We start from the raw sequence: 13,580 nt of genomic DNA, 5'->3' as shown, positions 1-13,580 counted from the left end.
AGCTTGTTAGCGTGAAGAGCCCTGAGCCAACAGTCTTGGCTGCCTTTATTTACCCGCAGGGCTCCATGGGAGAGGACGTAGCTGCTCCCTGTGCCCCTGACACCTCTTTGGGAGCTGAGGCATTGGACAGCCACTTGGCTGGAGCCATGTCAGAGCTGACCTTCCCCCAGCTTCCTGGGTGAGCCCAGCAGTGTTTGGGGCAGCAGCAGAAGCTGGGCCTTGCTGAGCTTCCAGCACCTGCTGCTGTTGCCTGTAAAACCCCTGCATCCCAGCCCGAGGTGCCACAGAGCTGGTGGGTTGCCCCTTGCTCACTCCCTGAAACAAGTCCTGGCCCCAAGCATGGCTCTCTGGAGGAAGCCAGAGCAGGAGACAAGTACAGCAAGGGCCTCCAGCCCACAGAAGTAACCTATGCTGTTCCTCTTTACAGAGCGTGGCAGGGGAAGAGATCGAGGAGGCTTCATCCCTGCAGCAGGGTAGGTGCGCGCTCGGCCGTGGGGGTGGCCAGACCTCATCTTGGCGTCCAGCTCCACTGTAGTGGGATGGGGACAGTTGGGGAATGAACATACAAGTTCAGAAACATCCAGCCTCCATCTCTGAGCTGCTGTGCTTCACCAGAAAAAGGCGCCAGGGTCTCTTCTGGGAAGTGGGGGAGCAAAATCAACAAATCTCCCTGGTTTATTTACCAAGCATCTCTCCTTGCTGTAAGCTCTACACAAGTAGAGCTTTCCATGCCATGGGCTGTCTCCTCACACAGCTGATTGGGAGATGGCTGCGTGTACCTCTGTGGTCCTGGTGAGAGCATGGCCATGGTACTGGGCACAGAAGGATGTGCCCCATGTCTTTAGGATGGGTCTCTGGTGCTCAGTCAGCATCCAGAGGGCATGAGGATGCGGTGAGAGAGGAGTGCTAGGTGCGTTCTGGTGCATGAGCCTGCATATGAAGAGGTGGCCCTTTGACACTGTGACCTGGGCCAGTCTGACCGGCTCTCCTGAGACCTCCGTGGGGCTGGGGGACCTGGGGAGCTTCCTCTCCTCACGTGGAAGATCTCAACCCATCCTGGCCGCGTGCCCCTGCAGAGCTGGTCTGGGGACTGAGGGGCTGCACTCTCGGCTGGTTTTAGGTAGCCGCCCGCCCTCTGTCGAAGATGTCCTGCAGGACGGCAGCTGCGGTGAGCACAGTAGCCTGACGCAGTCGGAGAGCGACCCTCCAGTAGACGTCTACCTGCCAGGTAATGGCCACGCCGTTGGGGTCAGAGGTGCGCTGCTGACCTGCTGTGCTCGCAGCTCCGGTTCGAGGCACCGAGGGGCCCGGGGGGTTGGTTAGTGGACTGCGTGCCTGACCACGGGCAGCCTCCCCGGCCGGGGCGGCATGCTGCAGCCTTGGGATGGGACAGGAATGCACCTGCCTGGAGCACGGGCTCCCACTTTCTCCCAGTGGGCAGAGCGAGCTGTGGGCAAGGGGGGCTAACACAGAGGTAACTTGCCCTCCCCTTCTCTCTTCTCCTCCCTCACCCTTTTGTCTCTGTCCTTCCCCTCTCTCCTTTCCTGGCTGCGGCCGCTCCACGGCACAGTTTATGTGACAGTGGCCTCCCATGCCTACCCCCAGACCGCACTCCTGCTTTCGGCTGAGGGAGGGGAACCATCTGGGCCGGCTTCTGGGAGACTGAGCCAGTGCGGGGGGCAGCGGGCACCCCTCTGCCGCGGGGCAGTGTCACGGCAGGGAGGGCTGTGGCGTGCCACGCTTTGCTGGCAAGCACGGCTGTGGGACGCTGCGCTGTCCTCACCCCGAACTGTTGTTGCAGCCTGTTTTCTTCTGTAGAGTCACGGTCTGTTCTGAGTACCTCTCTAATGTCTCCTTCCCTCTCTGTCTGCCTTCCTCCCTCCTGTCTTGGGCAGCACTGGGTCCCGATTCCTGCTCTATTGGTATAGAGGAGTAAGCTGGTACGTCATCTTGTTCTTCTTACGCATCGCTGTTGTGTGGGGCAGCAGGACCCCTCCTGGGAAGGCCGGCAGCGGGGCGAGAGCGGGGATGGGACTGATCCTGGCCATCGGGGCAGGGAAGGAGAGGGCAGCAAACCAGTCAGCCTGCACTGCTGACTGTCCTGGCTCCATTCTTGGCACTAGCATCCCTGCACCTCGCAGGGGTCCCCGCTGTCCCTGAATGCTACCACCCCAGGCAGGGCAGCAGAAACCCTGGCCCTCCCCACCAGCTTCTGCTGGGCTCCTGGGTGAGGGCTCTGCAGCCTGGTGGGCACCATGAACATCCAGGGCCACGCTGGCTTCTCCCAGGCTGGTGGCAGATAGTGTGTCCCCTTCGTCTCCTGTGTCCCACCCCTGGCGCTTGCTGAACTTGCATCTTGGCAGGGGCAGAGGGGATGGAGCTCGCGGGCTCCAGCCCTGTCTCCTGTGGTCAGCCCAGGGTAGGAGGGGGTGGTGGGGGTGCTGGTCTCTTAGCCTGACCCCAGGGCTGGTGCTGTTGGGGCTGAACCCCCTTCTCCTCACTCAGGCTCGTCCGACTTCACCAAGACGCTCCGCAGCCGCGGCACCGGCAGCCCCACGCAGCCCCTTCTCTTCGAGCAGACGCGTCTTCACCTGGAGGACGAGCAGAGCCTCTCGTGAGCGGGGCCGGACCTCCCTGCCGCCGGACCCCAGACCCACGCACAGCCTCTCCCCGCTCCCCAGCGGGGCTGGCCTGTGCTCACCGTCCCGGGGATGCGGCGTGGCCCATCGCACCGCCACGGTTTTGGCACAGCCCAGCTTTTTTAAAAAAGACATGCATGTTCCCTGCCGGCGGCGAAGGGGCGGTGGGTAGGGGCTGGTGTCGTGTTTTTACGTGGGGAGGGGAGGGGAGGGGGGTGTTCGGGGTTAAAATCGGCAGATGAAGGACACTACCGCTGTATATTTTATACACACCGAGCACAGCCCTTTGCTGTCACTGCCTCTGTACATAGCTGTGGCCTGCCCTGCCCGCCTGTCCCCGGCCTCTGGGTGCGGGGGTGAGCCTTGCCGGGGTGCAGGGCTCCGTGGGAACTGGGGGGGGGGGGGGGGGGGGGGGGCGTGGGGGTCAGCCCCGTCCCACCCATTCGGGTGGGACGGGGCTGACCCCCGCACCCCCCCCCTCCCCGCGGAGCCCAGCGGTGCACCGGGAAGTGGGGTCCCTGCCCGCGCCGTGTGCCTTGTTCTGCTTCTGCGGCGGGTCCCGGGGCGAGCTCCCCCCCCTACACCTCCCACTCTATGTTTGTAGTAATAAACCCGTGGAGCAGCCGCCCGACTCCGTGCTTCGAGGGGGAATCGGGCGGAGGGGCGGGGCCTGGGCGCGGAGGGGCGGGGCCTCCTGCTCTCCCCCACCTCCTTCCCGGCATGCTCTTCGGCGCCCCTCCCCCCCGCTTTGATCTCATTGGTCGCGGGCACCAGTGCGGCTGTTGCCTAATATGGCGAGTGACGCGGGAGCAGCGGCTCCCGCTCCCATTGGCTGTCCGCCGCCATTGGCCGCTCCGCGGAGGGCGGGCGCGGGTGTTGGCGGGCGCCGCCGAGCGCCCATTGGCCCCGCGGCGCGCGGCGTGCCGCCACTGGCTCTTGCGGTGCCAGGTCCCGCCCCCACGTCGCCGTCGCCGCCGCGCGTGCGCGGAGCCGGCTCCCGGGGCGGGCGGCGAGGCGATGGCGGCCATGGGGGCGATGGCGGCCATGGGGGCGCTGCCGGCGGGCGCGGGGGCGCTGCCGCCGCTGCCGACGCTGGGGGTGCCGGGCGTGCCCGAGCTGAAGCCGCTGACGCGGTACGAGGCGATGCGGCTGGGCCCGGGCTGGAGCCACTCGTGCCACGCCATGCTGTACGCGCCCAACCCGGGCATGCTCTTCGGCCGCATCCCGCTGCGCTACGCCGTGCTGGTGAGGGGGCGGGCGGGGGGACGGGGGCACCGGGCCGGGGCCGGGGCCGGGGCCGGGACCAGGCGGGGCGGGCGGGCGGGCCCTCGGGCTGGGGCGGGCCGGGCCGGGCTGGGTCGGGCCGCGGGCTCCGGGGAGGCGGGCTGAGGGCAGGCGGGCGGGCCCGGCCGGGCGGCGCGGCGGCCCTGGCTGTCCCGTAGTTCCTGTGGCAGGGCGGTAGCATCAGGCATGGCCGAGGCGGCGGCGGGCGCGGGCCCGGGCCCGAGCCCGAGCCCGGGGGGAAGCCCCCGGGACCCCCGGCTGTGCGGCCGGGGCGGACCCGCCTCGGCTCCCCGGCCCAGGGCCGCGGCGAGCTCTCGGAGACGGTGTCGGTGAACGGTCCTGGATACGCTGGAGCTGGTAGGGCCGCGCCGGAGGCGGCCGGGAGGCCTCTCCGCGCTCCTCCGCCTCCGTGGAGGCCTCCGCGGCGCCGGGCTGGGGCGCCCGCGCCTCCCCTCGCCCCACCCCCGGGGGCTCCGCTGTGCCCCATTAACACCATGCGCCTCTATTGCAGATGCAGATGCGATTTGACGGACTACTGGGCTTTCCCGGGGGGTTCGTGGATCGCCGTTACTGGTCCCTGGAGGACGGTCTGAATCGGGTGCTGGGCTTGGGTTTGGGCTGTGTGCGCCTGACGGAAGCTGACTATCTGTGCTCGCACCTGACAGAGGGGCCACATCGCGTGGTGGCACACTTCTACGCCAGGCAGTTGACCCTGGAGGAGCTGCATACCATCGAGATCAGCGCGGTGCATTCCCGAGACCACGGGCTGGAGGTGGGACATCCAGGGAGGGGGTGTGTAAAGCTCTGAGCGTTAGCCCCAGGGAAGACGAAGCTTCCCTCCTAGGTCTGCTGGGCTGCCGTCTCTCGCAGCCCAGCGGGGGAATGCACCGCATGTAGAGCTGCTGTCGGCGAGTGCAGCGCACCGCCGTGTAGCGCCGGCGTTAGGAGGTCTGGCTGTTGCCTGGGGTTGTGTCTCGGGCTCCGGAGCGTAGCAAGCTCGAGCTCCAGCCTTTCCTGGCGACTGCCTGCATAGGGAAGAGCCCTATTTACCCACTCAGCCTCAGGACGCGGGTGAGGTCCGTCTCGCATCTGGTGGGCATCTCCCCCCGCCCTGAGCTGGGTAACCTGGACCGGAATCGTGACCCTCGGTGCGGTGATGTGTTGCTCTAACCTGAGTTCTCCCCGGCTTGCACGGAGACAGTGTGGGAGGCAGGCTTCCTCCTGGGTAGCTGAGTCCGGCTGACGCCTTGGGGTAGAGCACGAGAGCTAGGGTCTCCCCGCGAGGTGCTCAGCAGGTTTCGGCAGCTGCATGAACGGAGGCAGTTGGCCTCAAGCTGTGGCGCGGTTGAGGGGGACGCATGGGTAAGCCCTGGTGTCCCCAGGCAGGGCAGGGTGTGGAGGGGGAAGCGGGGCTCCCTGTAGTGGCCTGGGGCAGCGGGATCCCCCACAAAGGGGCAGGAGGGGGTGTGGAGCCAGGGCTGGGCTGGACTGGGCAGGGAGAGCAGGGGCCTGGCGGTGGGGCTCAAGGGAGGGGCAGCGCAGGGGTCGCAGCTGGGATGGGTGCAGGCAGGCAAGGGCAGGCAGGTGAAGGCAGGGGTCGGAGAGGGAGGGAGGGGCGGGATCTGGCAGCTGGGGCAGGGCGGGCCTGGGCTGTGGGCTGGCGGGGTGCTGGGGCGAGGGTGTGGGGGCAGGGGGTGGTGCGGGGGGGGGGCTGGGGCTGCCGCGGTCTCTGCTGAGCTGCGCTCTGTGCTGTTGCAGGTGATGGGCATGGTCCGTGTCCCCCTCTACACCCAGAAGGACCGCATGGGCGGGCTGCCCAACTTCCTGGGCAACTCCTTCGTTGGAACCGCCAAATTCCAGCTGCTCTTTGCCCTGAAGATCTTGAACATGGTGCCGGAGGAGAAGCTGGCTGAGGCAGTGGCTGCCACACAGAAGCCGAAGAAGCCAGCCCTCGACCAGGCAGCAGGGGCGACAGGAAACGCGCCTGCTGCTAAGCAGGCGAACGAGCTGGCGGCACCCACTAAAACAGGCAATGAATTGGCAGACAGGGCAGAGAACCAGGCAGCTGCGCAGGTGGCGGCCGAGGCAGTGGAGCAGCCAGTGGCCGGGCTGGAGAGCAGGGCCGTGGCGGAGCAGCTGGCGGCTGTGCCAGCGGCCGAGGCGGTGGAGCAGCCAGTGGGGCTGGGGGCAGATGCTGTGGTAGAGCAGCCGGTGGCTGAGCCGATGGAGTGACGCTGCCGTGTTCGCACTTGATTAAAAGTGGGTGAGATTAGAGACTTTATTCTAACTTTCCGACCTGTCGCTGGCTGCAGTTGCTGCCCACGCGATTCCACTGCCCAGCTGGGAGGGTTTGGGTTTGTCTGAAGCAGGGGAAAGCTATGTATTTTTATGGCCATTAAACTCTAGCGAGCTTCCCAGATCAACCTGCACAGTCCCCTGCAGAGAGTTCACGTGCTTACGTGAGGGCGCCGAAGCCTTAGAATTATGTTTTGATTTCAGGGACACACTGCTGCTGTCAGGTCCCCATTTCATTTTTAAGGAACAAAACGTCTTTATTTTTTAAATGCCCCATGTTGACTTTGATGCAGTTGTGTTTGCAGCAGACACAGCTGAGGGATGGGGCTGCTGGTCACACACCTCTGCCGGCGTCGGTGGAAGGGCTCCCCTCCGCCACTGGCGGTGCGGCCGGGCTCCCGCTCGGGGTGCCAACATAACAGGGTGGCGTGCCGTGAATTCCCTCTGGGGCGTGGGGGAGTGCTTGTGTGGGTTTCTACCTGGAGATCTGTGGGAGCAATAAAGTGGAATAAATGGCTTTGCTGAACGCTTCGCAGTCAGGATCGTTCTTGACTGCCGGCACAGAGCCTACAGGACCCAGAGTTTTGGGGGTGCAGGGACTGGGGTAGTGCAGGGCCTGTGGGTTCCCTCTGCTTCAGGGCTTTGCCCCCTGCCCTGTTCCTTGCTGGATAGTGCCAGGGTGAGAAGCTGAAGTTGCAAGGGAAGGGCAGGGCCCAGAGCTGCAGACGCAGCCCCTCTCAGCTGGGGGAAGCTGGGGCAGAGGGGGCTGGCAGGGTGCGGGCAGGCTCAGGGTGCTGCACTGCTGCAAACTGTTGTTAAGCTTTTGCTGCTGGGTTACTCCAAAATGGCTCATGCACCCAAGGGCTTCAGGCAGGGGCCTCTGGAGAGGCTGGCTGTGCTGCTGCAGGTGCCAGAGCACCTCCCGGGCACCAGCTGCGCGTGGGGGGTGTTTGTCCTGTCCATAACACAGCCGGCTGCTAGGGCAGCCAGCAAGGAGCCCGGCTGCACCGAGGCTGTGCAGCTGCAGCTGTGCAAGGCCCCAAGCTCTGGCAGGGGGAGGCATTTCAGCTGAGCCTTAGTAAAATCCTCCACCAATCCAGCAGCTCTGTTGCAACACAGGAGGCTCTGCGCTGGAGGAGCTGCTCCCCCTGTTCCAGTCTCTGGCCCTGCCTGCTCTGAGCTGATCCCTGGCCTGGGGCAGCAGCAGCTCCTAGCCAGAGCTGCCCCCAGCCCCGGTGAAGAGGGCCCGTGGTCACTGTGCATCGCAGCAGAGCACAAGGGCAGGTGGAGGAGCTTGAGCAGCTGATCAGAGGCAGGCTCCTGCGCAGAGTGACAAAGGAATCAGAAAAGAGGTTTGGTTTAATTGAAGACGTTTAGAGAGAGGCTGATGGTGGCAGCACAATGCTCTTCAATAAATAACGGGCTGTGAGGCAGGGATGTGGCTGACACCTCAGAGGACAGGGTGGCAGGAGGACACACAGACCCGTCACAGCTCCCCTTGGGATGCGCTGAAGTGCTACAGCAGTGGAGTTGGGTTGTGTAATAGGTGGGCAGGATAGAAAGTGGGGGAAATATCAGTCCTAGGCAATGGGGGGGGTGGGGGGAGGGATTCAGCCTGGTCCAGAGAAAGCAAGTGCTGAGGAAAACCAGGGGCTTGAGTTGATAAAGAAACTTATATAAACCAATAGATGTGTTTAAGTAGAAAGTGGCTCAGCAAAAGGGGGGGGGGGGGGGGAAACAAAAACCAAAATCAAGGGGTAACACAAATGAGGCTGGACAGGTGCTTCAGGTCTCTCCTGGGAAAGCACTGTGGCTAGGAGGGATGGCAGCAGTTCCTGCTGCTACATCCCCTGCCCCTGGGGGCCAGCCAGGCTGCAAGAGAAGCACTGGGGACAGCCCCAGCCTGGGCAACGGGTGCTCCCCACGGGCAGCACTGCAGGCACAGCCACGAGGCTGGGCGGGGGAGCCCAGCCAGGGCACCCGCTGAGCCAGCTCAGGCTGCAAGGCGCCAAGCACCCTGGTGAGGTGGTGGCAGCTGGAGCCTGGCCAAAGGACCCAGCCAGCTCCATGGCACAGGATGGGGATGCACAGGGACATCCCCCCCCCCCCCCCCCCCCATGTGCTCCCAGACTGCGGTGCCACGAGCGGCTGAGCCGAGCCGTTAGCTGCACAGACCTGCCCCATTCTTCTGCAAGTGGCCCCACCGCAGCACGCGCAGGCAGGAGCGCGCAGCCCCGCAGGGGGCACTTCAGCAGCAGTGGGCTGCGAACCCACCACACTATCTTGGTGCCCCAGCCGCAGGTGGCAGAGGTTCTCTTCCACCTCATGGCCCAGCTAAAACCCCAAGAGAGGCACCTTGGCCAAAGCTGCGAGCAGCAGCCCCAGCTCCGCCTGCAGCTCCCTGCCCCATCGCATGTCATCTGCCACAAACCTGTGTCCCTTGGGCCTTACCCATCCTGCCTGCTGCACACAGAGCAGCGGCTGCAACTTTGCAGCCAGCACAGCTGACTGCACAGTGCCGCTTGCACTTCTAAACTGAAGGGGAACCAGAGATGTATAGATTGGAAGGAGCTTCTGGAGTGCTCTGCTCCAACAGTCTCAGAGCAAGGCCAAACACAGCCCTGGCTTTTTGGTGCTTGAAGGTCTCTGGGGATGGCCTCTCCAACAGCTCAGAGCCTGACTGTCCTCATGGAGACACCTTTTTTTTTTTTTCTTTTCCTTGCATCAAACAGTCATTGTGCTCAACCTCTTTAAGCCCCAGCAGAGGGACCAGCACCTCCCAGCAGAACAGCCTGGTGCTGCTCCAAAACACACTATGTGCCGGCCCCTGGGGCTGCTTCATGCAGTCCGGGCTGCAGGGCCAGCCAGGGCTGCGAGGGGAAGCTGTGCTCACCAGGGCTTTCTGTGCCAAAGCCACCTTGGAGCTGAGCGGCAGCACGCAGTGCCAGCCGTGGGGAGCTAATCACAGCCACCCTTCTTGGGAAGCAGCATAGTGCCACGCACAGCAAGCTCACCTCCTGCACCCTTTTATTAATTAAAAGTCCCACCTCTAGGGCTGACAGACACTGAAATGACTTTGTACCGTCATTCGGGCTGCAAGATCTTAACGTGTTTTCTTTCTCATCTAAGCCTGACCTGTATTGTGTCTCACCACCACACCCTGCCCACACCCACGGCCAGCGCTGGCACTGCCTGCATGTACAGGCACCAGCTGTGGCTTAGACCTCCTTTCCTCAAGTCCCAGTTTCAAAATGAGAGGGGAATGACAAACATAGTGCTGAGCAGGGGAAGAGCCTCGGCCAGGGAAGGGGGATTTGTAATGGGACCTAGGCAGGGCACAGGGATACCTGCACCTCTGACATGTGCCCAGGCTGGGCGAGGTACAGAGACTCCCACCATTAGGGCCTCCACACAGGCTGGAAGTTAACTGCTGGTGAGCTGAGACACAGTCCCAGGCTGGCACAGCCACAGGGTCCCACAGCCAGGCCAGGAGGCTCCTGGAGAACCGCAGGGAGGCTGTCGACCAGCACGGCCCTGCGGTGATGCCCAGACAATGGCCTGAAGCACACCAGTGAGCAGCTGGGGGAGCTTTTCTTCAGCAAGGAAAAGCTGTTGTGATCAGTGCACAGATCCTGCAAGAGTCCAGCCCCAGCGCCACAGGAGGGTGCATGCAGGGGAGGAGAAGGGCTCTGGCTGCAGCAGCGGCTCTACACCCCCAGCTCCTCTCCCCTCCCCTCCCCTGCTACACTGCAACTTGGACAAAGGCAGAAAGATCTATACAGTATAATATATATATTTCACTATGAAATAGCAATTTCATTCCCTGCCTTCTACTTGATGCATCCTGAATTAAATGCTTCTTCTTAAGCCACTCCAGAGGGCTGGTGAGGCTGGGCAGTTTCTCATGCGAGGCAGTTACCCTCCCTGGAAGTTACCCACAGGAAGCACCAGTGGCAGCAGCTGACTTGGCAGGACCCAGACACAATCCTCGCTTCCTACTTCCCCTCACCCAGCTCCCACCTTCCCCTGCAACACGGACAGGACTGTATATTCTGCCAGCAGTAGCCTGCCAGGGTGGTTACAGCTCATTTACATGGTTTGTCAGTGCAGATTCATTAACCTCATTCATGCTGCTTTCAGTAGCCATGGTGGGGAAGCAGCAACTGAACCCCTCTACATCACGTATACGAATAGGAGCAAACCAGAGGCAAGGGAAGTGGTGGGGACAGTGCAACATGCACACAGACTGGTGACATAAAGGGCCCTCAGCTACAGCGCAGCCAGATGCCTCACGACAGCCAGGCCTGCCCAGGCAGCACTTGCAGGCTCCAGGCCACGGGGGTAAGTCAGGGCTGCAGCCCATCAAGTGTGAATTCTGCCAAATCTCAGTCAACCTGTGGAACCAGGAGTCCCACCTAGGGGCTGGGTCACTGACCAAGAGCCGTCATCACTGGAATCTGTGCACAGCCGGATGGTTCAGGAGATGAAAGGAAGAACAATCCTAAAGAAAGACAAAGAGGTCAGCTGTCTTAGGGAAACCAGGTGTTACAGGTCTCTTCAAGCATACTGGGGAGCCATGGCCCAAAGACCTTGTTGTCAGAGACCTGCAATGCAACTGGCAGCAAATGGGCTGTCATTTACTGTGCGGGGACACTGAGCTGGGGAAAGAGCGAGGATTCGGTCACTCAGTCTTGCAAGCTGGTCTAACAGAGCTGGGAAAATGAGAGAGACAGCAGGGACAGGTTCAATCTGCTCTCAGGCTCTGGACTCAAGTAAACAAGATCAGAGTTCAAATTCCCTTCAAATGAAACCAACAGAATTTCAGCCACCAGCTAGAGACTGGAGCACAATGATGCCCCAGACACACGGCAACTTGCCCAGCAGCAGAGCTGCAGCTCTGACAGCCCTTGCTTGAGCACGCTCCCAGCTGCCCCAAGACAGCAGCCATGGAGCATCACCACTGTGTCACTGCCAGCCCAGGCAGAGAAGGGAGCTTCCCCCCAGGTACCTACCTTTGCTTTTTGTACATCTTCTGATCCAGTCACATTGTCCGGCTATATTCGATGCCGCTCTTGGCAGAAATGCCAGACCAGGGCAGAAGGCTGCAGAGAAGGCTCTGGGCTTGTCGATATATCCTCTGGGGAATTGAACACGGGCTCAGGCTGGCTAGCGTTGATCCAATGTGCTGTAGGTAGTCAGTGGCCATCAGTTAAGGACAGCGACATTTACACTGTAACTTAAGAAATAACTTAAAATACTCTGTGGACTAGCACTCCCTAAAAAGACCCCATGATACAGGGAAAGCTGCTTTGCTCAGTTAGACAGACAGAGCTGCTCCTTGATTAAAAAGCAGGGCTGCTTTGCACCATAAAAGAAGGCAATTTGGGAACACTCGCTCCAACTTGTGTGGGAAATACCTCCTCTAAGCAGCTGCTAGTTCCCTTTGCACTCCACAGCAAGTTCCTGTGGGGATGGCGATCTATCCACCTGCCTGGAGCGGTCTGGACTGACTAGCTACAGCCGGGAATGACCAGGTTTCTTCTCCATGATCCAACAACCTGAAATAAACTCCCAAAGTCAGTTTGAGATCAGTCTGCTGAGATCCAGGCCAGGCCAGGGTCACAGAGGATCCTAGGCCACAGGAAACAAGACTAAGGGCTTCTCTGCCATGCTGCTGGACAAATCCTGCAGCACGCAAGCCAGAGCACACCTAGCACTCTGGCTTAACACCAGCATTCACTATCACTGGCATCAAACTTAGAATTCAATGTACCATCCTACACTGCCTCCCTGAACTGTTCCCAGAGGAGTCGGGGGAGCTGGTGCACAAGCAGGTCACTGTCAAGTCCCTCTAACATCACCTTCCTTCCAGCTTCAGATTAAACTCACATCTGAGCAGGCATTAGTACCCAGATCTCGCCAGGTCACACTTTGCTAGATTGTCATTTTTAACCTAAACCATAGTGTGGTGTCTGTTTATTGTGTTCCACTGCTAATCAGACTGAAGGCAAAGGATATAAGATTGTCCAGGGTGGATGTCCGCCATTGATGTACAGGACGTAGGTAAAGCCATCTTTGAGGACCCCTCTGATGGAATAATAATAGGGAAGATAGTGGTGCTGTTTAAAGTCTCTGTTTTCATAGAAGTTTATTGCTGTGTTGTTAGTGGTGAGGACATGCAGGTAGATGGCTTTGCAGTGATCTTGGGCAGTCGTTGATATATGGTCTTTTAAACTTTCAAGCAAGAGTGAACCTGTTGAAGGAAAGCAGAGTAGAATCACACAGTGCAGCTGCCTTCTCAGAGACAGCACAAGGGTTCATAGGTTCCAGCTGAGATCTCCTGTACCTAGTGTCTAAGCAGTGATTGCTGCACAGGCTTGAAGACCCCAGATTCCACCCAATTCTCACAGACACTCTTGATGAATTTAACAGGACCATGCTACATGGTTTTAATATGAATCTCATCTCACCTATGAGCATGGCTTCACAAAACAGATTTTATAAAGACACAAACTTCTGATTCAATAACCACAAAGATGAGCTAGACATGGGAATCTGCCAGTAATGCCCATCCCCAGCCAAGCAGCTCTCAGCTTTGGGTAAGTTCAGTGAGTCATTTTTAATGGTATCAGTTCCATCACATTTATTTATTTTAAAGTCATTTAAACCAGCAGAGAGTCAAAACAAGCCTTCACAAGCAGGTTACTGCATTGCACCTGCTGAACTCAAATTAAAATCTAAGAACTGGTAGGATCCTCCTAAGATTCCTTCTTAGGAGGAGAGCCAAGGCATAGTCTCACTCAACCTGGATTTTCTGCAGCCACTAGTCAGCAGGAGAGACCGGAGAAGGGCACAGAGAATACTCCAGCCTCAAGAGATGAGATCTGGAGGTTCATCCAAACCACCTCAACACAACATGAAGGACCCAGCAGAACCTGCAGGGGAACTTCTTTCCATCAGGTGTGGTAACAACAGGCTAAAAAAATAGCTTAGCTAATACAAACACGCAGATGAGATTTACGCTGCTGTTTCACAATCCCTGGACCACTTCATGGTCACTTGATACTTAGTAGGAATTTATATCAGCCAAGCACAAAAAGACACTGAGAGACATCAACAGGAGAATAGTTTAATTTTGTTATGAGATATTCCACTCTTCTATCTCACAGAAATCCAACTGCCCTCTGGTTTAAGAATAGCAGAGAACTAGAAACCAAAGCATTTTAACATCTGCCAGAGAGAAATCAGAGCTTTAGTGCTTAAAAGTATGCCTGGGGTGAAAAGCCTCCTTCAGCTTCAAACACAAGTAGAAAAACTCTCAAGAGAAAGGCCTCAGAAAAAGCAGCAGCAGGAAGCAGCTTC

At 59.8% G+C, this 13,580-nt stretch overlaps 3 protein-coding genes across 10 annotated transcripts in view; 2 read left to right on the top strand and 1 right to left on the bottom strand.

Moving 5' to 3' along the window:
• Window positions 1–2,618, top strand: part of MGRN1 (mahogunin ring finger 1) — a 57,356-nt gene extending 54,738 nt beyond the window's left edge. For both annotated transcript variants that reach the window (XM_075719195.1, XM_075719194.1), the window contains 3 exons: window positions 428–473; window positions 1,121–1,228; window positions 2,506–2,618. In XM_075719195.1, the coding sequence (XP_075575310.1) occupies window positions 428–473; window positions 1,121–1,228; window positions 2,506–2,618 (267 nt within the window). The remainder of the gene's footprint in view (window positions 1–427; window positions 474–1,120; window positions 1,229–2,505) is intronic.
• Window positions 2,619–3,656: 1,038 nt separating this feature from the next.
• On the top strand, window positions 3,657–6,168 carry NUDT16L1 (nudix hydrolase 16 like 1). Of its 3 annotated transcripts, XM_075718080.1 has the most exons (4): window positions 3,657–3,884; window positions 4,435–4,695; window positions 5,682–6,047; window positions 6,084–6,168. In XM_075718080.1, the coding sequence occupies exons 1-4, from the start codon at window positions 3,657–3,659 to the stop codon at window positions 6,153–6,155; spliced, it is 927 nt and encodes a 308-aa protein (XP_075574195.1). In that variant the 3' UTR covers window positions 6,156–6,168. The 3 variants fall into 3 exon arrangements, with proteins under 3 accessions (XP_075574195.1, XP_075574194.1, XP_075574197.1); XM_075718079.1 differs by having other exon boundaries at window positions 5,682–6,168; XM_075718082.1 differs by lacking the exon at window positions 4,435–4,695 and having other exon boundaries at window positions 5,682–6,168.
• A 1-nt stretch (window position 6,169) lies between these two features.
• NAA60 (N-alpha-acetyltransferase 60, NatF catalytic subunit) overlaps window positions 6,170–13,580 on the bottom strand; it is a 27,003-nt gene continuing 19,592 nt past the window's right edge. For 4 of the 5 annotated variants that reach the window (XR_012831458.1, XR_012831459.1, XR_012831456.1 and 1 more), the window contains exons 5-8: window positions 12,237–12,471; window positions 11,231–11,416; window positions 10,654–10,719; window positions 6,170–6,705 (exon numbers count right to left, since the gene is read on the bottom strand). Coding sequence is in view for 1 of the 5 variants with exons in the window: in XM_075718083.1 (XP_075574198.1) it covers window positions 11,260–11,416; window positions 12,237–12,471 (392 nt within the window). In the remaining 4 variants the exon portion in view is untranslated. Of the gene's footprint in view, window positions 6,706–9,926; window positions 10,720–11,230; window positions 11,417–12,236; window positions 12,472–13,580 lie in introns of those variants that run through there. The other variant, XM_075718083.1, reaches the window with a different exon arrangement.

The sequence above is a fragment of the Pelecanus crispus genome, chromosome 11, assembly GCF_030463565.1.
Source record: "Pelecanus crispus isolate bPelCri1 chromosome 11, bPelCri1.pri, whole genome shotgun sequence".
Classification (NCBI taxonomy): Eukaryota; Metazoa; Chordata; class Aves; order Pelecaniformes; family Pelecanidae; genus Pelecanus; species Pelecanus crispus.
The sequence above is the reverse complement of the archived record's forward strand: the minus strand, read 5'-3'. Positions and strand labels throughout refer to the sequence as shown.